The following is a 27382-nucleotide window of genomic DNA, read 5'->3' on the forward strand; positions in this document are numbered from 1 at the left end:
CTATATATATTATTTGTCAATATTATGTAGTCATCGTGTGGCTATGTTGGCTCCACTTAGATAATACAGTACTGGGTCGTAATCTAACATAAACTAGCCTGATTTAGGTCTAACTATAAACAAAATTATAAACGAATATATGAGTAGATACTGATTTTGAATACACAGTACTTTAAAAATTATGAACGCCTCTCTGGGGCCGACCGCAGCTTGGACAAGCTTAGGCTGAGGACGGGTCGGTATTTAAGGGAGTTTGTGATCTTGATAAGTTGTGCTCTGGGAACGGTTTGAACTTGCAGAGTTATGCTTAGAGAACATTTTATGGACTTGACCTTGAAAAATATCCTGTGCGTGGTTCGTCTTCTTGATTTCATGAGTTCAATTAATTATTTAAACTTGGGAATTATTTTTGTTATGAAAATATTGAAATTTAGTTATATATTTTAATTAGCAAACTAACCTCAGTTGATAGGCATGTTAAGCAGTTCTTCAATATATACGCGGTAAGCCATAAGATAGATAAGCCAGTCTATCAGTTATGTTCAACAAAGAATTTTGAAAGAAAAAAAATTACATTAAGACTTTACATTTTACGAAGAAGGGAACTGCAGCTCGCTGCCCAGTTGCTGATTTTCGTCAAATGTAGAGAATTGAGGACTTCCTTTGAAAAAGTGACTCCGATATTATTATTAAATTGATTAATACAATCTTTCCTATAACATCTTGCTTGGACAATGGTGCAGAAAATCTTCTTTCGGAACATTTCTTATTCAACATGTGCAACTTACTTGAGCTTGTTATACTGAAACACAAACAGTCGAGTGATCTGCTGCTGCTGCTAATGGTGCTGCTGCCGAGGGTGCTGGTGCTTCTACTCATGCTGCTGCTGCTGCTGCTTATTTTACTTACGCTGCTGCTGTTGATGGTATGCACTGATGAACTGCTTGTGCTTTGGATCGAAGAATTACCTATGTGGAAAGTTGATCAGAGTCGGTTCAAGTCCCCGAAAAGTTGAACAACTATTGCTCCACTGAATTTTGTATCCGACATTGCTATAAAAGTTGGATCCTGAATCTGCTAATTAAAATCCTTTATAAATATTAATAAAAAGTTAAAGAAATATGTTATACTAATTTGCTAGGCAGTATATATTAATACATCCAAATGTTTGTATATAACTTTCGCATGTGTCGGTCGTGTTATTTATTAGAACAGTCTGAATTTAAAATGGAAATCAATAATGACAATTTTATCAATCTGGATGAACACTTCGCCCCTGAATCATTTCCGCCACGGGTTTCTCATGGAAGAAACCCATAAAGTAAAACAAATATATATCCAACTCAAATGTTAATTTCATTATTAACTACGTATTCTCACTAAATTTATTTAAAGTCATTGAGGGTTAGTTGTGTTTTCTTAGAGAAATATTCATTAAAACAGGATAATAGAAAATGGGTCATCCTTGTTTGAATACGGACTGGAGAGGTAATAATGAAAACATAAGATATCTGAGACGGTCGTATGTGAGACTTTACGCCCAAAAAGTCTCTTATGTGAGACTTCTGATCAAGACAGATAAATATCAAGCTTTGTGACAGAACTTATTATTATTATTATTATTATTATTATTAGTTATTTTGGTAAATGTTAGATTGGTTTTAAGCTGGTTTGGTACTGTCCTTAAGGCCTGTCAATCTCTGGAGGGCTATTAGATCCATCACAATAGCTTACTGACTACTCAACAAGCGTACGTTAGCTCTGAACATAGCCACAGAACTAAACTCAGTGTCCAGTCACCGACAAAGAGGGCACAGATCTAGGTGTACATATCACTATGTTTAATTGATGTGCTGCTTGAACTTGAATCATCATAGTCGTTTTAATTCTTTATGTCTACCTTGTCTATTTATATAAACAAGCATTAATTAGTTTATAAAACATACAATAGCCACAGCTTCATTGCTCGAATACTTTCTATTCACTAAATTGTAACGTGCATCTCTCTTTGAGCCAGAGCAAGAGTATCTTACCTGAGCTTAGTACACTGCTGCTCTTAGATGGACTGATGCTCCAGCTGCTCGAGAGTGAGGAGATTATTGAACTTGATGAGTTGCTTGGAACGAATAATCCACTAACACTTGATGAGTTGCTTGGAGCATATGATCTCCTGGAACTTGATGATCTGCTTGTTCTTGAGCTGCTCGTTAAGATGGCTGAACTGAGGGAAGGTCTTGAACTTGAGAAGCTACTGGTGAATGAGGATGTGCTTGAACTTGCGAAGTTCCATGAGCCTGCAAAGTATTTTCGTGATGGACGCGAGCTTGGTAACTAGAGATGCCTCTGTGGCAAAAGCCGTCTTCCATAGATTTATCTATTTTCACCTTTGGATAATAGAACTCTCTGAAAGAAATCCTAATATTCCATATACATATTTTTTTAATTTCCAATTTATAATGAATCTGGAATTACTTGATTTTATAAACTTTATATGTGGATCCGAATTGAAAGATTAAAACTACTTTGTGACCAAAGTTGAAGACTATAATGAACTACAGATTAAACTGCAAAAAGAGCCAGATTTAGGAGGGTCTAGGAGGAACTGCTTGTCTTAAGTCCAGTCTTAAAGCTAAGCCAGATGATGCAGTACATCAACCAATTATAGAGGCAGTGATATAGAACAAAATCTATATGCATGCCAGTTTCACTAGATTAATATACAGACGAGACTGAAGGTTAGTTGGCAATAAATGCAAGAAATATATCACCCATCTTTCCACTAAACACATTCTTCAAAACAATTCCTTCAAGGAGGAACTCTGAAAATTGGTGTAATTTGAAGCCCTCGTGTATATTACAGATGTCACCTATACTGATTTTAATTGTCATTCAAAAACCCATAACTAATGTAATATGTAATTATTTGCATATATTTACAGGCAATAGAGTATTATTTTACAAGGATGTTCAGTTGAGCTGTAATGCCTTGTTTCTCTTTCCTCAAATAAGAAAATGAAACTCCTGTGGCATGAAAGATGTTAGCCATGCATTGTGGTGGTTCCGTGACTCAGTGTTCCCGTGCCCCGGTCTCTGAGCACGCCAGCTGGTTAACGGCCTGCTCAACCAGGATATTCGACGCAGTCTGACATAGGAATCACAGTCTAGTTAATCACGTATCCTTTGAAAGTGCTCCCCAGTCATCGCCGAAAGAGATTGGTGCCCTTAGAAAGGTGATGATATAGCTTCCAAGTGTGTATAAAAATACACTTTGAACTGAGGGAAGCTTTTACCAGCTAATTCTCTCCAATTTACCACTCAGTAAAACACCCAACCAATTAGCCTAATCAGGAGCGTATAAACCCCAGTCACCCACTTTACCTATTGGGGCCAAAGCATAGAAAACGTTACCATTACAGTGCTGATAGTTTTTAGTAACGAGTAGCATTTTTTAACGGTCTGGTTATCCCGTTAAAATGTAACGTATTAGGTGTGTGGACGGGATGTTAAGTTCACTTACCTGAACTGAAGCTACCAGAGGTGGAACTCGACAAGCTGGACGCTGCAAATATTTAAAAAAAGAGAGAGAAAATAAATTTTAGTATTCATTCAGTACATTTCACGTCAGCACAGCTGTCAAATATTGTCATATTATATATATTGTTATATATATATATATATATATATATATATATATATATATATATATATATATATATATATATATATATATATAATCAGAACTATCAGAGCTTGATAATGAAGAACTATCAGAGCTTGATAATATATATATATATATATATATATATATATATATATATATATATATATATATATATATATATATATATATATATATATAGCCTACCAATGGTTGAAGCCTACCAACCACTGTTTATAGGCTTAAACACAAAACGAAAATCTCGATACATCCAAAGCAGATTACATACCTAAAAAGTTTTTGATATGTAGACATTGTTTACACAAAAAGTTTATAAAAGTTTTATACATTTTGTAAATGCTCTTAAAAATACTTTGAAATATACAAAATAAATTCAAGTTCAAAATTTTAAGTTCAAAAACAATACAGACAAAAAGGAGTCAAGAACAACTTAGTATCAGACATAATAGAACAAATATTCATAGGAAAGTAATACTCACGGATGGAACTTGAATTAGAACTTGAACTATATAAAGTGCAGGAGCCTGATGAGACACTTGTGATCGAATAATAATATGACGAACTTGAAGTACAACTGAAGATTGACTGAACAACTGATGAACTTGAGGAACTTTTGGATATTGACTGAATGATTGAAGAACTTGAGGGATCGCTTGAGATATGGTATGAACTGCTGCTAGAACTTGACGAACAAGAAGGTGAAGAACTTGAGAAAGTAAAGGAAAGGTAGGTAATAAAAACTGATGAGGAAGAACTACTTAAACTTAATAGAGAAGAAATACTTGAAACAAATAAGGAGTAGCTGCTTGAACTTAATAAGAAAGAACTATTTGAACTTAGAAGAAGAATTGAGGAAGAAATAATGACAGTAGAGGAAGAACTATCAGAACTTGACAATGAAAAACTATCAGAGCTTGATAATGAAGAACTATCAGAACTTGATAATGAAGAACTATCAGAGCTTGATAATGAAGAACTATCAGAGCTTGATAATGAAGAACTATCAGAGCTTGATAATGAAGAACTATCTGAGCTTGATAATGAAGAACTATCAGAGCTTGATAATGAAGAACTATCTGAGCTTGATAATGAAGAACTATCAGAGCCTGATAATGAAGAACTATCTGAGCTTGATAATGAAGAACTATCTGAGCTTGATAATGAAGAACTATCAGAGCCTGATAATGAAGAACTATCTGAGCTTGTTAATGAAGAACTATCAGAGCTTGATAAAAGTAAACTGCTCCATGCAGATGAAGAACCGCTGGAACTTGATAAGAAACGACTTGATAAGGAGCTTTTAAAACTTGAAAATGATGATGATGAACTATAAATGAACACGGAAGAACTTCTGAAACTTAAGGAATGCCTTATGGAACTGGATGGTGAAACACTGGAAGCTAAGGAACAGTTACTTAACTCTGATGAGTAAGTACTAATAGAACTTGAAGATAATCTACTGGAACAACTGGTGTATTTTACAGAGGAAGAACTGGTAGAGCTAGGATCGTAAGAACTTGAAAAACTTCTAGGACTTGATAAACTACATGAACTAGAACTAATGAAACTTGAGTAAACTGATGCAGACAAACTGCTGGAACTTGCCGAAGTGACATTAGAGCTTAAGGAAGGAGACCTTTTGGAACCTGATGAACAATAACTATGTGAAGTTGATGGGAAACTACCGAGGTTCGAGGAAGAACTACTCAAGAATGAGTAAGAGCGGTTATAATTGCTGGAAACTGATAAACAATAAATGCATGAACTTGATAAAGATTTACTAGAGCTTAAGAAAATAGACATGTTGGAGCCGGATATCAAAGAACTGCTAAAACTTAACGAGAAACTCCTGTAACTTAAGGAAAAACTGGAAGTTGAAGAAGAACTGATATTACCAGAGATAAAAGACCTATTGGAACTGGATGAGAAAGACCAAATACACAATGATAAGGACCTTATAGAACATGTAGGTAATAAAGTACTGGAACGTATTGAGGAAGAACTGAAGTAACTTAAATAAGAACTACAATAATTTGATGATGAGCAGCTGGAACTTGAGGAAAAACTGCTGGAACTCAAACAAGAACAATTGAAACTTAATAAATATGAGGCACTTGATCTTGATAATAAAGTACTGGAACTCGATGAATAACTCCTTGAAGAAGAGCTGGTGGAGCGAGGCAAATTATTAGAACTAGAACTACTGAATTTTGGTAACGAAGAATAAATAGAACGTGAATGAACAGAAATGCTAGAACTGCAAGAAGAATAACAACAACCTGAGAAAGAAGAAAAACCAGAGCTTGAGAAATATGAATAACCAGAGCATGAGAAATAAGATTTGCTGGAGCTTAATGACAAAGAACAATTAGAACCAAATGAGAAAGTACTTAGGATTGAGGTAAAACAACTAGAGGATGAGGAGTAGCTACTAGAACTTAATGAACAAACATTAGAACGTGAAAGTAAATTACTAGAACTTGATGATGAAGAGTTGCTAAACCTGGATGAGAGAGAACTCTTGGAACTTGATGAGAAATAACTGATTGAACTTAATAAAGAAAAGTTATTTGATTTTGACAAGGAAAAGCTGTTGAAGCTCAGGGTAGAACACCAATTGGAAGTTATTAAGGAAGAACTGGTTAAGCTTGACATGAAACTAGTGGAACTTGCGGAAGAAAGGCTGCTGATATATGAAGATAAAGACGCACTAGAACTTGATGAGGAGGACTTAGAATAAGGGAAATAAGAAGGTCTGGAACTAGATAAGGAAGAATCGCTGGAACTTAAGGAACTGCTAGAACTTGACGATAAACTACCAGAATTTGAGAGTGAGCTACTACAACTTGAAGAATTTGTTGAGCTCCAAAAAGAACAAATTAACTTTAGTGAGGAAGAACTACTAAAATTTAATGAATAAGAACTGCATGAACTTAATGAGGAACAAAAGATAATCACCGAACAATTGCTGGAACTTAAAAAGAAAGAGCTGCGGAAACTTGAAGAACTGCTGTAACTTGTGAAACTAATACAAGAAGAACTACTGAACATTTGTGAGCAAAAACTTATGGAATTGGAGGAAAATCTTGGGGACGTTGAAGAAGAACTTTTGAAACTTAATGAAGAACTTAGGAAAGAAGACCTGCTGTTGCTTAATGACAAAGAACAAATAGAACTTGATGATAAACTATTGAAATATGAAGAAAATCTTTTGAAGCTTAAGGAAGAGCTTTTAAAACCTGAGTAAGAAATGCTGAAAGTTAAAGAATTGTTTGTGTTTAATGAGGAAGAATACTTTAAACTTGATGAATACGTACTGAAACTTGAAAGCAAAGAAATATTGAAACATGATGAAGATTCACTTGAGTTTGACGGTGACGAACGGCTTGAGCTTGACGAGGAAGAACTTCTAAAACTTGATATATAACCACTCGATCTTGAGAAAGAGGTGCAGGAACTTGAAAATGAACCTCTTGAACTTGATAAAGAGTTACTAGAATTCGAGTAACAACGAGAACTATGAAGAGAACAAGCAGAACTGTGGAGAGAACAACTGGAACTTGATAAAGAGCTGCAAGAAGTAATGAAGCTTGATAATGAAGGGTTACTAGAAGTTGAATAATAACAACTGAATCTTGAGGAAGGAGCACTTGAGGAACTTGAAAATGACCTTGTTGAACTTGATAAAGAGTTACTAGATCTTGAGTACGAAGAACAAGAACTGAAAGGCGAACTTCTGAAACTTGACAAAGAACTTCTGAAACTTGACAAATAACTGAAAGGAGAACTTCTGAAACTTGACAAAGAACTCCAAGAACTTGCCGAATACCTAATGGAACTTGATAATAAAGGTATATTAGACCTTGATGAAGAACAACTGAAACTTGAGGATGAAGAACAACTGAAACTTGAGAATGAACTACTTGGACTTGTGAAGGACGAACTGCTGCTTTTCTCACTTAAACAAACAATGCTTGAGGGGTAATTGCTACTGCTACTTGGCTCACAGATACAATCCATGCTTGAGAAGTAACTGCTAATTGGCTCACAGATACAATCAACACCTGAGGAATAGTAGCTACCGCTTCCTTCACAGAGGCAACTGCTACTTGAAGAAAAACTATTACTTGAGAAACTAGAGTCTTCGCACAAACAGTCCAAGGGCACAGTAACGTGTGAAGGCTGGTGCACGAGGCAATCGCAGTTCTCTGTTTCTGAAGCCTGGCAGTGACAGTCTTCAGAACCTGACTCACCGTGAGTGGCAAAACTGTTTGAAAACGCCGACGACGATGATGCAGAGTGATCCAACCTTCGGCAGCCAGGAACGTAAGGGTCCCAGCTCATCGGCCACCACGGGGCTGGATAAATGGCGTCACAGGAGAACGCAGAGGAGATGACAGTCGCCCGAGGGATCAACTTGCTGTATATATCCCTCGTCCACGAATCCTTGGAAGCCTCGTTGCATTCCAGACCCAACAGAGATCCAGAAGCCTTCGGGGATACCGAAAACTGAAGTCGAACTACGCATCGAAGTATCTTCCCGTCTTCAACTTTCTTGAAGAACACCACGTCTTCTTCATACTCATGCTGGGGAAGACATAGACGTATATTAACCTAGACACTCAACGCTAGGTCACTCAGACTAGGGGGGGTTCAAAGACTGTTAAGGAAAGGTATTTTATCAAGAGTAAGCGCTAAGTCAATATTATTATTTAGTAAAATAGCAAGTTAAATGTTATTGGAAATCTTCTACTGTTGATTCAAAAGCTTAGATTTCGAAGAACTTAGGGACAAAAAAGTTCAGAATGATTAATAAGAACAATGATAATACAGTAATTTATACAATTAAAAAAATACACAACAACAATAATAATTCTCTGATGTATGATTTTGGTCATCACATATTTATTGTAATAAACTTTCCATTTGGTTTTGCTTTTTGTGGGAATGGAAAAGCATCAGCCAGGAAGAAATAGGAGAGAAACAAGAATAAATAAGAATAGAAACACCCAAAGAGATATCCGGTATTCACTCACCATATCTCTCACACTACGTACCACAACAGCCTGCATGATCACCACTAACCTCACACTCCAAAGAAGCATACAACACAACATCCTCTACTGTTTCATACAAGGTGTAAAGTGCTTCAAATTTTATATTATATTATATATATATATATATATATATATGTTTCATTGAATATGACCGCATATTCTGTATTTATTATTTTCTGGTTTAGGGCTTCTATCCCTCTAACTATTTTCTTAGCATCAGGGCTTAATTGAAATAGGAGTTCTCCAAAACTCATTTTCGTACTTTTAAGGTGAAGAAAAGAAGTGATTTACTATAGAGTGTATTTACACTTATTTGTATAATTTACACTTATTTGTATAATTCGTGCAAATTATACAAATAAGTGTAAATACACTCTATAGTAAATCACTTCTTTTCTTCACCTTAAAAGTACGAAAATGAGTTTTGGAGAACTCCTATTTCAATTAAGCCCTTATGCTAAGAAAATAGTTAGAGGGATAGAAGCCCTAAACCAGAAAATAATAAATACAGAATATGCGGTCATATTCAATGAAACATGTTTGAAAGAAAACCTGCTGCCAGTATACACCAATATATATATATATATATATATATATATATATATATATATATATATATATATATATATATATATATATATATATATATATAAATTAAACTATATACTTCTATATATATAGAATTAGACCAGTGGTGGTACCCCTATATATATATATATATATATATATATATATATATATATATATATATATATATATATATATATATATATATATAAAATTTGTTAGTGTATTTGCTTTCACAATTCAATTCAATTCTTTCTTTATTATGCACCCCATACCCATCCCGTGGATGGTGGTGGAAAGGGTTACAGAGGCACATAATGGGTTCAGGAACTGATCACAACAGTTCGTTAAGGTAAGCAAGTGACAATCTTGTGAGGCTAGTTACACAATTGTTAATGTTACATACACATGTACAATTATATGCATCCATGTACATAAATACATATACATATCAATAATCTTATTATTACAAGTGATTCAACAAGAGGCTCACAACAGTCACTATACAACGCACCTTATATCTATGGTGAGTCACACAGTTACTAGTCTTACTCCACACCCACCCAACTGGGCGGCAGCTTTACAGTCATGCATGAATTACCAACTGTAAGCAATTTTTGGACACTTCGCTAAGATTCCTGTCAGTACATCATTATGAATGAAGTACTTACACATTTCTTCCACTCCATTGATGGTGTTATCTCTTAATTCTGCGATTTTTTTCACATTTCATTATATAATGACGCAAAGTATGCGAATGAGTTCTGCTGACAGAGTTTACATTTAGTCAAATCTACATTACAAGATGTTACAAATTCCCAGAGGTACTTGTAGCCAGGCCTAAGCCTAGCAGTGATGATATCTAAAGGTCTGCTAACCTTATTGGATGACCATTGCTATTTTTCTCAACCTTTTTATACACATAAAATAAAATTACAAAAGTATTTAAGCACAGACTCCTTTTCCCCTCACCCAGATATCGACACTTGCTGTTGATTTACGAGGTCAGTGACCACTACCCCTGGGACAGGTAATCAATAGTGCCTAGACGTCAGGATCACTGCTGTCTACATTGAGGGTGGAGAGAGAGAGCGAGAGAGAGAGAGAGAGAGAGAGAGAGAGAGAGAGAGAGAGAGAGAGAGAGAGAGAGAGAGAGAGAGAGAGAGAGAGAGAGAGAGAGAGAGGCCAAACTCCAACAACTTCCCAAGAGGCCAAAAATCTGAACAACTTGCAGTAACGACGATAACGAGCCACACGATACCCGGTACACAACAGATACACAACCAACGGCTGAGAAAGTACACTCATCACAAAACACCTTCCTCACCTTCCTATAAAACAAAAACCGAAACTAGATATAGTCCAGAAATAAGTAACATGGCGTTTTGCAGAACTGAAAGGCATGAGCTGCAATGAAAAGGTAAGAGAACCGAGCCACACTGCATGCAGGGAGGATCAGAGAGGACATGATAACAAGACACAGAATTCTCATGAGAATCAACAAAGTTAAAAATTATATATATACATACATATATATATATTATATATATATATATATATATATATATATATATATATATATATATATATATATAATGTCTCTGAAAACTCACACCCCAGAAGTGACTCGAACCCATACTCCCAGGAGCAACGCAACTGGTAACTACAGGGCGCCTTAATCCGCTTGACCATCACGGCCGGACAAAAGGAAGTGATAGCCGAAGCTATTTGAACCACTTCCCCGCCGGCAACTCGGATGGTAATCTTGGGCATAGCATTTTATCAAATCACCTCATTCTTTGGGGCACACGTGAGGAACACAAATGCGAACAAGCCTGAATGGTCCCCAGGACTATATGCGTCTGAAAACTCACACCCCAGAAGTGACTCGAACCCATACTCCCAGGAGCAACGCAACTGGTAACTACAGGGCGCCTTAATCCGCTTGACCAAGCATTCAGGCTTGTTCGCATTTGTGTTCCTCACGTGTGTTCGCATTTGTGTTCCTCATATATATATATATATATATATATATATATATATATATATATATATATATATATATATATATATATATATATATATATATATATATATATATATATATACCCTCACGCCAAGGCGCCCCCATGTCATTATAAATACGCCGCACACTTTGAGAACCATTAGTCTCCAAGTTATACATATATTTCAATCAATATAGCATGACAAATTGCATGTATTACCCAATATTGATTCAGATACTTTTTACAGTTGCTGTAATACACGCGAGTAACACACAGGTACAGCCTGGACATGCCCTAGAGCGGGCTTCTTCTTCTTGTCCAATATATTATCTCAAGAAAGTAGACTACATGGGCTTCATACTCCCATCTCCAGTACCCTTGCTGGAAACGACGGACTGCCAAAGTTCACCTTGAAATGAACGTATACAATTTAATAAAAAATGACGATTGATCGGTTTATTTACGTAACCATTTCGCTAATAAATAATTATCGTCGTCCCTCTGTCCATAAATCTTTTCATGTTACGTATATGTATTTAGTTTATCATTAACGATATATTTTTACACATAGAAACGTTGGAAATTCGCAAACTAATTTAAGTGACTAATGGAAGAATATCTGAGGAAGTACCACGATAAAGCACTATACCGGAATGGCTGCATAGTGCTGATAAGTAGAATTATAATTAACATTACGTAATTGTAACAATAACTACAGCAATAATGTTCAGATTATTTCTTGAGACACAAAAGACACCCACCACAGGCTGCACCCACATCCACAGACGCACCCACAGCCACAGACACACCCACAGCCACACCCTCAGACGCACCCACAGCCAACAGAAAGAGAGAGTCTGAGAGCCATCAACGACGCCTCTCACAAGTCCCTCCCGCCATGAAAGCTGCCTACGCCGCTCCGCGAAATATTACCATTCTCCCATAACGTGATCCAACTTCACGTGTGAAGGAGAGTGACCCGCCACTATAGCTACGCGGCACCACATGCCCACATATAATAACTAGCGAACAAAACAGTTACAAGTACACACCTTGGTACTGTAGATGTTAATTTCCACTGTCATTGGAGCCACGGATATGTTTTATCCTTGTCATAATCTGACAAATTATACGCCTCAAACTCCAGCTCACGAAACGTTGATATTTTCTGGATTTTCTGTATCTATATATATTTTGCCACGGATGAATAATCTCTTTAGCGATAAGGATTTTTAAGGTATTAATTAGAGGTGTGTTGGAATGGGAAATGAATAGGTCAGAAGCCACACAGGTGCGACCTACCGTCGATTAGTCATATTAGCAGGTATTTTTCCTCGTCTAGTTTATCTACTTGGACTGGTCAGTAGGGTGACGGACTCGCTTCTTGCAGGGTCGGAGTTCGGTCCCCACCCAGCATTCCACCAGTGGTCGAAGTGGTTGGACACCATGCCTTCACTTCGTCCTCATATATCCCAGCACCTTGTCCTCAAATCCCAGCACCTTGTCCTCATATCCCAGCACCTTGTCCACATATCCCAGCACCTTGTCCTCATATCCCAGCACCTTGTCTTAATATCCCAGCACCTTGTCCTCATATCCCAGCACCATGTCTTAATATCCCAGCACCTTGTTCTCACATCCCAGCACTTTTTCCTCATATCCCAGCACTTTTTCCTCACATCCCAGCACCTTGTCTTAATATCCCAGCACCTTGTCCTCATATTCCAGCACCTTGTCCTCGTATCCCAGCACCTTGTCCTCATATCCCAGCTCCTTGTCCTCATATCCCAGCTCCTTGTCCTCATATCCCAGCTCCTTGTCCTCATATCCCAGCTCCTTGTCCTCATATCCCAGCTCCTTATCGTGTATCATACAAGCGCTTTATAGTCATAATGACTAGGCGATTTTTCCTCAAAATTACCTCACCCCCTCATGCAATCAGTCATACTTCAGGAGAACCACAACATATTATTGCCAAAATATTATAATCTATTATCGTTTTATCTATTTAACCATGATATATATATATATATATATATATATATATATATATATATATATATATATATATATTGGTAGCAGTCTTTCCTGTAGACATATATTATTAAATCAAAATATAAACATTTAGACAAAAATCAGAAGATACAATTGACGATTTACTATACAACCAAAAAAACGGCCAACCTACTCATGAGAAACTCTCCAGACACAAAGCAGAACGCTTTAAAAGAGACCAACGTCGTCTATGCCTTCAAATGCCCACTTGGGGACTGTAAGCCTCAAAGAACTCAGTATATAGGCAAGACAACAACATCTCTTTCCAGGCGATTAACGATGCATAAGCAACAGGGCTCCATTAAAGAACATATAATCTCTTCCCACAACCACACCATCACCAGAGAAATCTTAACAAACAACACAGAAATCATCGATAGATACAGCGATAGCAGGCGGCTTGACATCTGTGAGGCACTACACGTCAAGAAGTCAACACCAGCAATCAACAGCCAATTAATGCACAACTATATTCTACACACTTCAAGACTCCGCACCAATATAGAAGCATCAAGAAATATGGGCCAATAGGCCCTTTGCAGTTACTTCCATCCTTCCCTTTAACTTACCCAATTTATACCTATTGTTTCGTGTTCTATCTTGTGTTGAAAGTTTTGTTCACCTCATCCAAAACTGTTGTAACATATATATATATATATATATATATATATATATATATATATATATGTATATATATATATATATATATATATATATATATATATATATATATATATATATATACATACAGATTTCACGAAAGCTTTCGACAATACACTACACTACACACCACAGAAATCACAATAGCGTGATGCATCATATAAACAAATCCACAAGGGCCGTGATGAGGGTTCGAACTTACGTCCGAGAGAATCCCAGACGCGCCTTAATCGACTGTGCCACGACACAGTATAAGAATTGCAACCGGGAGTTCATCTGCCCTCACATGAGGGCAGATTTGTTTTCAACAAGTGCGACCTTGGTGTTTTTGCACGCAAAATGCCCGTAAAAAAATTATTGGCTAAGTAGCTAGTTGGATCTTCACAATTCTAAAGAACAGAACCCGGAGTGTAATAGTCAACAAAGCCAAATCCGGATCATTCGTCGTGAAGAACTTAGTCCCCCAGGGAAATCCGGATCATTCGTCGTGAAGAACTCAGTCCCCCAGGGAAATCCGGATCATTCGTCGTGAAGAACTTAGTCCCCCAGGGAAATCCGGATCATTCGTCGTGAAGAACTCAGTCCCCCAGGGAAATCCGGATCATTCGTCGTGAAGAACTTAGTCCCCCAGGGAAATCCGGATCATTCGTCGTGAAGAACTCAGTCCCCCAGGGAAATCCGGATCATTCGTCGTGAAGAACTCAGTCCCCCAGGGAAATCCGGATCATTCGTCGTGAAGAACTTAGTCCCCCAGGGAAATCCGGATCATTCGTCGTGAAGAACTTAGTCCCCCAGGGAAATCCGGATCATTCGTCGTGAAGAACTCAGTCCCCCAGGGTACCGTTTGTGCTCCAGTACTTGCTCTCATCTTCGTGACGGACATATATAAGGATACAAACTATAGCATCGTATCATCTGCAGACGACGAGTCACAACAACGGGGCTGACGATATGATGATCAAACCACCTATCAGAAAATAACGAAACGACGACGTTTCGGTCCGTCCTGGACCATTATCATCACACGACTTCATAATGGTCTAGGGCGGACCGAAACGTGGTCGTGTCTTCATTTCCTGATGAGTGGTTTGGCCATCATACCGTATCCTCTGCAGGTGACACAAGGATTTTTATGAAAGTAGACAATATAGAGCAGACCTCCAAACAGATAAACAGATTTAACCGGGCTGTGGTGGATATATGGGCCTGCGGGCCGCTCCAAGCAACAGCCTGGTGGACCAAACTCTCACAAGTCAAGTCTGGCCTCGGGCCGGACTTGGGGAGTAGAAGAACTCCCAGAACCCCCATCAACCAGGTATCAACCAGGTAACCAGATGTAAATCAGGTCTTTCAATGGACCACAGAAAATAATATGACGTTTAATGAAGATAAGTTCCGGTTACTGCGCTATGGAAAAAAACGAAAATATCAAAACGGAAACTACTTATAAAACGCAGTTAAATCACATTATGGAACGAAAAAGATTTGGAAGTAATCATGTTGGAAGACCTTACTCTTTTAAAAAACACAATAAAGTAAATGTCACAACTGCAAGAAAAGTAGAAAATTGGAAAACAAGATCCTTTTAAATAGATGCCAGACCAATAATCATACTTGTCAAGACACTAGTGCTCTCTAGGGTGGAAGACTTGTTTACACTAATAGCCCTATTCAAAGCTGGAGAAATTGCTGACTTGGAGAATGTGCAAAGGTCTTTCACTATCCGAATCCATTCTATAAAATATCTATATTTCAGGGACCGCTTAATATTTTTTAAATCTGTATTTTCAAGACCACAGGCGAGATGCATAATAATCTATACTTAGAAAATATAAGACGGACCGGTTCCAAGTCTGTACAAGGAAATAGAACCCCATGAGACCAGGAGGTACGGTAGGAAGTGCAAAATACCCCCGTTAAAAAGCAGAGGTGCAACAGATATACTGGGAGAAAAGTCTGTCAATATCAAAGGCCTAAGAGTTATCAACACTTTTCCTTTACACATAAAGGGCCAAACTGACTGACCTCTCGAGTTATCAGTTGGGGGACCAAAACTGTACAGCTGGGAGACCAAAACTGTACAGCTGGGAGACCAAAACTGTACAGCTGGGAGACCAAAACTGTACAGCTGGCAGACCAGGACAGTACAGCTGGAAATATCATCTAATCTGTTTAAGGAGTTCATCGACGGTTTTTCTCTTTACGAATATATAATTCCTCGCCATTTTTTTTCCACTGTAAAATGCGTGTGTACTATATGTATCTATGAAACCCTTTCTGTAACAGATATTATTTAATTTCTTTCTTTCCTATTTTGGTATCAATGGAAACAACGAACAAATTACTAGATTTCCACTTACAAAATTTTCACATTTTTCCCAATAACAATATAAGATTTTGACATGTCGAGGGTATAATACAAAATCAACCACTTAATGATTTATATGTCTTATGGTTTTTTTATGTATTGTATTAAAATTTTATAAATTTCGACAAAAAGAAACGGATATGATGGAGAAAAAGCTCAAAATCATTATTTTTTTGCTTTGCGGGTCGCCGAGGTGTACTTAATTTATGGTAATATTATACCAGACTGGCTGTGAAACGCTAACGCAGGTGTGCCAGTCGTGAAAAAGTCTGTATAAAAGCTTTGGAGCATCGGATGAGAAACATCGAAGTAGTTACGTATATCTGATGAAACATTTTTTATTTGATCTGAGATGAGAGAGAGAGTGTACGGAGTCTCTCTTTTTGGGTACTATTGAAGATAACTGAAGGAATGAAGGTGGAAAGCATCGTACTCTCAAGACTGATGCTAAGAAATAATCATTCTGGCAATGGTAAATACACTGTCATTAGAGCCATAGTTTTAACGAGTATTTTCATGCCAAATATTGTTATGTTAGACAACATCGTCATAGTGTTAAAAGAACATACTAAAAAAAATTAAGGGAATACCCTCCTAGAATTAAAAAAAATGCCTCTTTAGTATTTCGACTATAAGTATACGCATTACTTTTAAATTATCTAGACTTTACTTTTATGAACTTATGAACTCGACAAAAGTAATACATTGACCGTAAGAGCATTTACGAGTCGACTCTCTTCGGGGCGTGAGTTGCAGTCAACTAGAAAGCATATAATTTTCCTTATTTTACGCAATATATGTGAACTAGTTGTGTTCTTACTAAATGTCATTGCGAATATTCGTATACTCTAGAAACTAGTGTTAATCTATATGAAAAATAACGCTCATTTAAAGGGAAAGAAATTATCAGTTAAAAGCACACAGCCAAGGTTACTATGTGCCTCTTGAAGAGGATACGAGAAGAAGCAAGGATATAAGGAAGGGATAAAAGTACTGTGCCCAATCGTTTGGGTCATTGGGAGTCGAACTCCGACCCAGAAAGAAGCGAAAGCAGAAAACTGACTCTTTATTCGAGTCGGTGCTATGCTAACAGTTTCCTGGCCTCAAGAAAGTGCTTTCCGACGTCACATAAACGCACACCTGTGAGATTTTAACTTTTCAGCATTGAGATGAAAAAGTCCTAGCTTTGAAAAAAAAACACTTTCTTGCAATTTAAAAAGAATATTTTCGCACTCTTTTCGAGAGAGTAGCATACGAGGTCTGAGAGAACAATCCCCACGAGTTGAAACAATCACTTAGTTCACTGGAGACGCCAATATCCTTAAATAAGAAACGACACTATACAATCATTACTTTTTGGTCTGACTTCGAAATTTAATAAAATTTGATTACTAATTTCGTCATCAAGGAACTTCCTCGGCCAGTTACTTCTCTCAGCAAGTAACTTCCTCCGTTAAAAAATAAGAAAGTAGCTTCCTTACTTGGAGACAGTAGCCTCTTAGAGTGTCTGAAATTAAATCCCTCACGGTCTGTCTTATATGCAAATCACAAATAACTTTAACTATACTTCAAATTTATTTGCTGGTAACCTTCTTGAGGTTATCTTGAGATGATTCCGGGGCTTTAGTGTCCCCGCGGCCCGGTCCTCGACCAGGCCTCCACCCCCAGGAAGCAGCCCGTGACAGCTGACTAACTCCCAGGTACCTATTTACTGCTAGGTAACAGGGGCATTCAGAGTGAAAGAAACTTTGCCCATTTGTTTCTGCCTCGTGCGGGAATCGAACCCGCGCCACAGAATTCAGAGTCCTGCGCGCTATCCACCAGGCTACGAGGCCCTTAGAACAAAATTACTGACCTTAGAACAAAATTACTACTGACAATGACAATTGACAATTACAATTGACAATTGACAATTACTGACAATTACTACTGACCTTAGAACAAAATTATAACTATATATGGAACTTATATACTTTTGCTTACGTCTTCTAGGAAAGTGATAAGTTTGGCTTAGCAAGGCTAGGTTAGGGTCAAATTTGGCCAAGTTGGGTCAAATTAGGTTAATTAAGTTAAATTAGGTGAGATTAAGTTAGATTAAGATCGGTCAAATTGGGTAAGGTTAAGCAAGATTAACTTAGAGTTAAGTTAGGTTAAGTTAGGTCATCGTTACTATATAATTAAGTCAGCATATCATTTCATTACGTAAAGAATTAGGATATTTGTGTGTGTCGAGAGATAATTTGTATACTGATTACCACCTCAACCTGACGAGTTAAGAGGAAAGTGCTCCTTAACGAAATTTATATAAATCAATTTGTACTCTCAAAATCAAGCCTCACATTCTAAGAACTTTTCCCCCAATCCCAACACGCTGCTGATAGTGGTACGAGCACAATTGATTTTGAAATTGAATTAGCAAATAATCAGACAGCGTGTGTAATGTGCTTTGGCAGATAATTAGCACTCATTAATTAACACTTCTTGTAAATTGAAACTCGCAAGTGCATGAATACAAGTGCGGTCACACTACACACTAATGGCAGCACCCAGCCACACTACACACTAACGGCAACACCCAGCCACACTACACACTAATGGCAACACCCAGCCACACTACACACTAATGGCAACACCCAGCCACACTACACACTAACGGCAACACCCAGCCACACTACACACTAATAGCAACACCCAGCCACACTACACACTAATTGTATCATCCAACCACACTACACACTAATGGCAACACCCAGCCACACTACACACTAATTGTATCATCCAACCACACTACACACTAATGGCAGCACCCAGCCATACTACACACTAATGGCAACACCCAGCCACACTACACACTAATGGCAACACCCAGCCACACTACACACTAATAGCAACACCCAGCCACACTACACACTAATGGCAACACCCAGCCACACTACACACTAATTGTATCATCCAACCACACTACACACTAATGACAACACCCTGCCACACTACACACTAATGGCAACACCCAGCCACACTACACACTAATGACAACACCCAGCCACACTACACACTAATGACAACACCCAGCCACACTACACACTAATGACAACACCCAGCCACACTACACACTAATGACAACACCCAGCCACACTACACACTAATGACAACACCCAGCCACACTACACACTAATGGCAGCACCTAGCCACACTACACACTAATGACAACACCCAGCCACACTACACACTAATGGCAACACCCAGCCACACTACACACTAATGACAACACCCAGCCACACTACACACTAATGGAAGCACCCAGCCACACTACACACTAATGGCAACACCCAGCCACACTACACACTAATGGCAACACCCAGCCACACTACACACTAATGGCAACACCCAGCCACACTACACACTAATGGCAACACCCAGCAACACCACACTACTGACACCACCCAGCAACACCACACTACTGACAACACCCAGCAACACCACACTACTGACACCACCCAGCAACACCACACTACTGACAACACCCAGCAACACCACACTACTGACAACACCCAGCAACACCACACTACTGACACCACCCAGCAACACCACACTACTGACACCACCCAGCAACACCACACTACTGACACCACCCAGCAACACCACACTACTAACACCACCCAGCAACACCACACTACTGACACCACCCAGCAACACCACACTACTGACAACACCCAGCAACACCACACTACTGACACCACCCAGCAACACCACACTACTGACAACACCCAGCAACACCACACTACTGACAACACCCAGCAACACCACACTACTGACAACACCCAGCAACACCACACTACTGACACCACCCAGCAACACCACACTACTGACACCACCCAGCAACACCACACTACTAACACCACCCAGCAACACCACACACCCACCTCCTGTGCTCACCTTATTACAACAAACGCTGGAGAAGAGGAGGATCAAGAGGAAAATAACATGTCGATAAGTAGGAGATAAAGTGGTCCTGGGGAAGCACTTCCCCGGAGTGGGCCAGGACGCGACCATGGCTGCGTCCAGGAGGGCGAGGTAAGCCCCTTCCTCCACAGCAGGTCGCCCGCTGACTGGTTCACACTCCGCTGTAGCTGCAGTTAAGGGACAACAACAACTGGTCAGGCAATAGTGGGGGTTCGCATCCAACTGGTGTTGGGGAAACCAGCTGTGGCCCTCTTGCCGTAGCCACGTAGTTCCCTGTCCACTTGCATGCCGGTGGAGCCAACGCTTCAACTAAATGCTATTTGTCAAGATGTGTACACTCTCTCTCTTCAAGCGGGAGGGAGGTCCAAATTCCTGTGTTTCAGTTACTAAGGAATATGCTTTGACAGGCGTACGACTGTGTGGGTGTCGGCTGTAATTGGTACTTTTTTAGACTTTTCGTGAGGTGAAGGTAATTTTCAGAAACTGGCAACTGCCTTGAAGTGTGGCACCTGTAACTTGTCACAGCTAAACACATACGTCATGGCACTCACATACGGTCTTTGATATGCACCAGCCAATTTATTAGTCGAATACGTATAACATTTTTTTTTTAGTCCCGCAATCAGTCTGCGAATATTACTCCTCAATTCAGTGTGATATATATTCAATGTAGCTGATATCTATATATCTCTCATATAAATATGTTGATAGCAAGTAATACCTGCAGCCCACTCTCGCTGCAGGTCAAGATGAGCAAACCGTAGAACAATACGTATAGAGGCCGCCGATTATGTGCCTCTGTAACCCTTTACACCACCGCCCACGGGATGGGTATGGGGTGCATAATAATGAAAACAGTGAAGACCATATAATTGACGGTAATGAATGAAATTCTTGATATTCCCTTGGCACCTTCTTAGGCTTTTTTTCGGTCGAATGTTTTCAACCCAAGTTACTAGGTGGGGGACCTTACTGAATAGGAGAAATAAAAGGACTGGGGACATCGATGCCTACGATGCATTCAACAGTCTCGCTGCAGGTGCCCAGCTCTCTCCAGGCTAACTTACTTGAGTTTTTCCCACCACAACCCTAAGCTGGCGAGTATGTTTTCATATATTTCTCTCTCTCACACACATATCCCCATGATGTAGAACGTAGCAGCTCTCTAACTCCCAGAGGTTTCAAGGGAAAGAAACTCAACCTATTTGTTTTTGCCTCGGCCGGGAATTGATCCTGGGCCCTTTGGACTATGCCTTCCGAGCGCTGACCGCTCGGCTACGAGGACCAACTGCAGATATGTATGTGTGTTTGAATATGTTCGTAGACAAAGCAATCTAGCACAGCGGTGGAGCCAACCCATGGACCACGAGACTACTTCACCTGGCCTAACACAGCCCTATAAACTGAGGCCCGAACCAACCTGTACCAGGTAAGTCCACTACGGGCTTCTAGTGGGCAAGTGGGCTACGGGCAAGTAGCACCATAGCCCGTGCTACTTGCCCCGCTCCTGTGCCAGGTAAGTTACGGGCTCACCATAGTCCGTGTTACTTGGAACTTGTTCCGAGTAGCTGAATATATAACAACAAGAGCCTGAACCACTGAGTGGAAGGAAAGCACCCAGTCTACCACCCACAATTATGATTATTATTTCACAGCCATTCCACCCAGCTGTGGTAAGCATCAGTGGGGTTCCTTTCCATGACTCTGCTTTCCAGCACTTGGCTTCGTCCTCGTTATGTGCTAGACAACTCATACCGGAGAGCTAGCACGTAACATACCTCGTGACTTGAATATTACGAGCAGACGACAGTGCCCATCAGTCAGCTTCAAGCATATTTGTCTCATGTTCACTTCTGGCAGTGTATCTATACTCTAAAATGTCTTTATTATAGTAAACAAATAACTGTAAAAACCTGCAGTTGTAAAGCTATTAAACATGTTAACAAACGTTACAGATTTTAATCAAAGACAATAAAACAAAATGTATTGTTTCCGGCACACACATATCAACAAAGCACGAATTTATAAAACTGATTAGTAACATGGTATATCATAGTTATTTGTATACCTCCGTGATACGGTACGTCGTATGGCATAGCATTATGTTCCCCCACTCTACGTTGAGTTGGATGAGGACATGGCTTGCTCGGGGTGAAGCAGGAAGTTGTGTCGGAAAAAGAAGCAAGTTGTAGGTGAAGTGCCACAGGGCTATGTGCTGGGTCTCTGTTATTTGACGTGTGTGAGCGATTTGCACGTGGGATTGGGCGGCAATATTAGCAAATTTACGGACGATACAGGAGTTGGATGAGAGAAGGGAAAGAAAGAGGTTTAGGAAGAGGAATCTGGATGGACTAGGGATTGGCCCGTGTGGTTTGATGCGTCAATATGTGGGGTTTTCGGCCTAAGTGGTGATGCCAAATATGAGATTGACTGTGTTGGGGTTGCAGGTGTCTGAATATGAGGGAGGGGGGGAGATCTGCAAGGCATGATTAAAGAGGATGTAAAACCAAATAATATTTTTGTAAATGTTCGGAATATGGGAAATAAGATACCGAGATTAATCACCAGAAGCGTTAGCAACAAAACAACTACAGTATATGTTGTTCTTGTGTTTTATCTTGCTCGTGTTAGGCTCCATTAGCTTACGCAGTTCAGTTTTGATCACTCTTGTTCCTCTCATCAGAGAACATGAAGAACATAAACGGACATAAATTTGTGCTGCAAATTATTCGTATTTATCCATATGCAATATTTTAGATTTGTTATGGGGTGTCTTTAATTATTTACTGCGTAACATTGTAATGCTTCCTAAGTCCCAGAACGTGAATCTCTCAAGAGAACCTGGAGGCTACTCAGCTAGTTGCTGCCAAGCAAGGATAAACAAATCCATCTTGGTGTGCTATCATGTTGATGTTTGTGTACAGCATACCCCTCACGGTTTCAAACTCAAATAACTCAATTTTATATGAAAGAGCTTCAAGAAAGCTCCTGTAAGTCTCAAAACCTTTCACCAAGATTGTTAGTGGAATTCGATAAGCTTATAAAACCTCGACAGTTTAACATAAATCAGTAATAATGACGTTCTTGTTGATAGCTTCGTGCCCGCCCTTTAATCCGGTCGGTCGTATATTAAGTCGTAGGGATTAAGGCGACTCGAGGCGCTAATGCAGGGTAAAACATGTGGAAAAATGTATACCATAAATGTATGTAGGTCGGGAGTATGGTGGTGGTGTTAGTTAACACCTGCTGGTGCTAGAAATCGTGGCTCTCCGGGTAAAAAAATTTATGAGCCAACACCAGCGAAGGTCAGGCGGTCCCGCGCTCGCCTGTCTGCTGTCAAGAGCTGTTTACCCCGTGTTCCGTTTTCGTTTAACATGCTAATTTGAGTGTCTGGTCACTCTCGTCGAGAAAACGTAATTCTGTAGATAATACTACATGCAAATTAAATTAAGTAAAACATGATTTTGAGATAAAATTCATATTTTTCTCGTGATTCTTTAAGCAATCTTTAAGCAGACTTATTTCTGCACCAGCACACACTTGCAAGAATTTGTTTTGGTGTTGCACTTAAGGTATATGGACCGTGGGAGAGGGTATTAAGGCCACAACAGCTCACTTACCAACCCCAGCAAGTATACTTAAGTCCTGGACATAGTCGAGAATTTAAGTAAAGTAAAATAACGTACACGTCTCTGGGTGCACACACTCAAGAGGATCAAGGAACGCGTCGTGATCATGTCTGGTACGGGGTGAAACGCTGTTACGAAAGCATATATAATAATTTTTTTATGACACCATTACAGAAGATCTTACACCGTGTTCTAAGAAGTGCTATTTACATAATCTAATCTCATTATGTAAATGAGATTAGAGTATACTAATTAGTAAGGTCTCTTTGAACCAGTTACAGGTTCGGTGACATTAAAAATGTGATTTGCACACAAATACCAGAATTATTTTCCCTTGTGGAATATAACGATATCAGTAAATATTTACAATTCAGTCCAGTCAATCCAACAACAATTCCAGTCAAATTAAATAAAGTTAAACCAGAAAATATCACAGTTCACACCTGTAACCGAAATTCTCTCAAATGGTCTAAAAATAAGTTATTACACTTTGAACGCCGCTCGTAGTCATGCACTTAAACCTGCACTCTAGACGTATATGCAACAGCGCGAGTGATGGTTACGAATCAGATTCCAAGAATTGAGGCTTAAATGTTAGAAAAAATTTGCTAAAAAAAATTGTTTTTATTTAAACAGCGAACCAGGTCGGCAATACCGGCTGACATTTATGGAAAAAATACAGCTGTCTGTATCGCCATATTGCAACCTGTTCTCACTCATAATTCACCACAATTTGAACGCTAGAGACCACAACAAAATCTAGGCGATTTGGTGGAATTCAAAAGCGTAGTAAATTGACGTTGGGCCTTGATGTGTCAGGTGGAGTGCCTAGGTTCCAACGCTTCTGGTCAGGTCGAAAACACATCATATTTAACATGTCAAATAGTTAGAAAAGGCTGAATAGAGCTGGATTACACTCTAAAAACCATTACTAATCTGCCATAAGGTTGGTTTGGGTCACAAATAGATTTGAAGATAACAGAGAGAAGTATTTTGAGTACTCTAGCAAGACCCAGAGATCAATTTGCTCTGAAATTTCTATTTGCCAATTACTTCCCTATTTGTTTCAGTGGTTCTACGTTGGTGTCAGTGAGAGGGAGGAGTTGCTTACAAGGGTTTAGATAATAAACAGTGTTGGTCAAGAAACTGGAGAAGGAAGGTGAAGGGTGTGGTGGTAAGGGGCAGGAAGGAGAGTGGAGTTTGACCATGTTGTGGAACAGTCGACTAAGGCGCATCTGGGAACATCCCGTGCGTAGGTTCGAACCCTCATCTCGGCCCTTGTGGATTTGTTCAGAGTGGTGTGGTGTGAGAGGGAAGGAATGAGAGTGGTGTGTGGTGTGAGAGGGAAGGAAGGAGAGTGGTGTGTGGTGTGAGAGGGAAGGAAGGAGAGGGGTGTGGACGTGTGTGCGGGTAGAGGAAGGGATCCTCACGGTCCGCCCAAACTCCGCCAAGTGAGCTGGTGTAAAGTATCAGCTGTCATGTCTGACAAAGTCATGTCCCTCCCCGCACCGGACACGGTGCTACAGCCTCAATGGTCGTGGTAGCAAAAACTACCTTTCTTAATATCTTAGGTTTATCCCACTAGGTACCAGAGTTAATATCTGGGTAGATACAATACAAAGACAGTCTACAAGAAGGATATATATAATGACAGCGTATTAAATTAAGAGGAAATACATAAAGTATTGAATCGTCTGAATATCTTGCGTGTATGCTTGATTATCAGTTTTGTGAACTAGAAGCATTATTTTGTACGCTGTGGTCCTCAACATAAATAATAATTGGAACTATGAAAAGCAGCGGCGTAGTTTTCTATAACGAAGACCATTTGCCAGAATCAAGAGTATTTATGAGCTAGTTAAGTAGTTGGTTCGTGTGATATATTTTCAGTGAACATATTACGTCAGGCAATGCGTATAATTAGATATCTGGAACACGTATGATTGCGAATTATTGCCAATGATCTAAGATTTAGTGGTTTCTGGGGTCGTTTAAGAAGCTACTATATGTTCTCAAAGACAGAAAATGGTTTTCGTTTATATTGATCTCATCTCTTACAGTACACCAAATGGTGCAAGCTTTTGAATTGCATGAATTTAGTCTAAGAGAAAACTGTAGAATTACTAGAGCCACAGGTGTTGCAGTAAGTCATTTGCTATCGGAATTTATAAACAGGCCACATGTGTGCCCCTCTCTGGGACTTCGTCTGCCTCCCGCCTTGGCCGCCTCCACCACACTCAGCCCAAAAGACGCCAGATAACAACAAACTTCCTCTCCAAACTGACGTTTAGAGAGCCTCCAGTTAAGTCTCCGCCACTGTATGACCTCGAGAGCCAGAGGAGCCTTTATACTCTTGCAGGCGAGGAGTCACAATAACGTGGCTGAAGTATGTTGACCAATCCACACACTAGAAAATGAAGGGACGACGACGTTTCGGTCCGTCCTGGACCATTCTCAATCGACTTGAGAATGGTCCAAGACGAACCGAAATGTCGTCGTCTCTATACCCTTCTTCTCAGAGTGAAGCGCCAAGGAAAACCAGGTAAGAGGATCTTATTCCTCCACACTGAGTCACCAGGTACGGTAAGCCTCTTCCTCAGCGAGATCCACAGAACAACTTTCCACAGTAAGGGTCCTTGATCTTTCATGCCTAAGAGTAGTGTAAAATCTATACGGCGGCGAGCCACGGGCCTAGCGAGAAAGACCACAACTTGTGAGGAAAATATGAGAATGAGCTTGGTTTGGTATAGGCGCCTTGCATAGGCAAGATGTCGTCTGCAATATCCTTTATCCTTATGTTCCTAATTGAGATGCTGATGGACTCCATCCAATGTTGCAGATGCGATCGTCGGAAGTCAGTATGGAAGAAACAGCTGTTTGAAGAAGGACTTTGGTTGGTGTTAATGAAACGCTGGAATGACATCGACTGTCGCTACATGATCCTGCAGTGTGTAGACGACACCGTGATTCCCCTGCGTTGATAACCATGAGGAAAGTGCTTCATTCGCTTGCAAAGTTCGGAGCACAATTTCAAAAATACTTCACACTATAGGCTATTGCAAATTGCAAATAATTGCAATCACTTGGACTGGACGAAAGAGTGACAGTCTCGCTTCATGTAGGTTGGCGTTCAATCCCCGACAATCCAAGTGGTTGGGCACCATTCCTCCCTCCCCCCCCCCCCCCGTTCCATCCAAAATCCTTATCCTGACCCTTTCCAAATGCTATATATTCGTAATGGCTCGGCGCCTTCCCCTGCTAATTCCCTCCCTCAGACTGCCCACATCAACAAAAGCCAAATGTTCGTTAATCCAACGACCAAACCCTTTGTTTATGAATAAAAAAAACGTTTTTTTCCCCACTCTACTCACAAGTGATGACATTCAAACATTTCTTGT

The 27382-nt window shown here is 39.5% G+C and overlaps 1 protein-coding gene across 1 annotated transcript in view; it reads right to left on the minus strand.

Annotated features, from left to right (window-relative positions):
• The window catches only part of LOC123768812 (pneumococcal serine-rich repeat protein-like), a 100572-nt gene extending 80013 nt beyond the window's left edge, over positions 1–20559 (minus strand). Inside the window, exons 1-8 of the mRNA XM_069316205.1 lie at positions 20329–20559; positions 7542–8266; positions 6340–6542; positions 5100–5325; positions 4462–5006; positions 3518–3559; positions 2034–2294; positions 789–968 (exon numbers count right to left, since the gene is read on the minus strand). Of these exons, the coding sequence (XP_069172306.1) occupies positions 789–968; positions 2034–2294; positions 3518–3559; positions 4462–5006; positions 5100–5325; positions 6340–6542; positions 7542–8266; positions 20329–20445 (2299 nt within the window). The 5' untranslated portion in view covers positions 20446–20559. The remainder of the gene's footprint in view (positions 1–788; positions 969–2033; positions 2295–3517; positions 3560–4461; positions 5007–5099; positions 5326–6339; positions 6543–7541; positions 8267–20328) is intronic.
• Between the last annotated feature and the right edge of the window lie 6823 nt (positions 20560–27382).

The sequence above is a fragment of the Procambarus clarkii genome, chromosome 83 (assembly GCF_040958095.1).
Source record: "Procambarus clarkii isolate CNS0578487 chromosome 83, FALCON_Pclarkii_2.0, whole genome shotgun sequence".
Classification (NCBI taxonomy): Eukaryota; Metazoa; Arthropoda; class Malacostraca; order Decapoda; family Cambaridae; genus Procambarus; species Procambarus clarkii.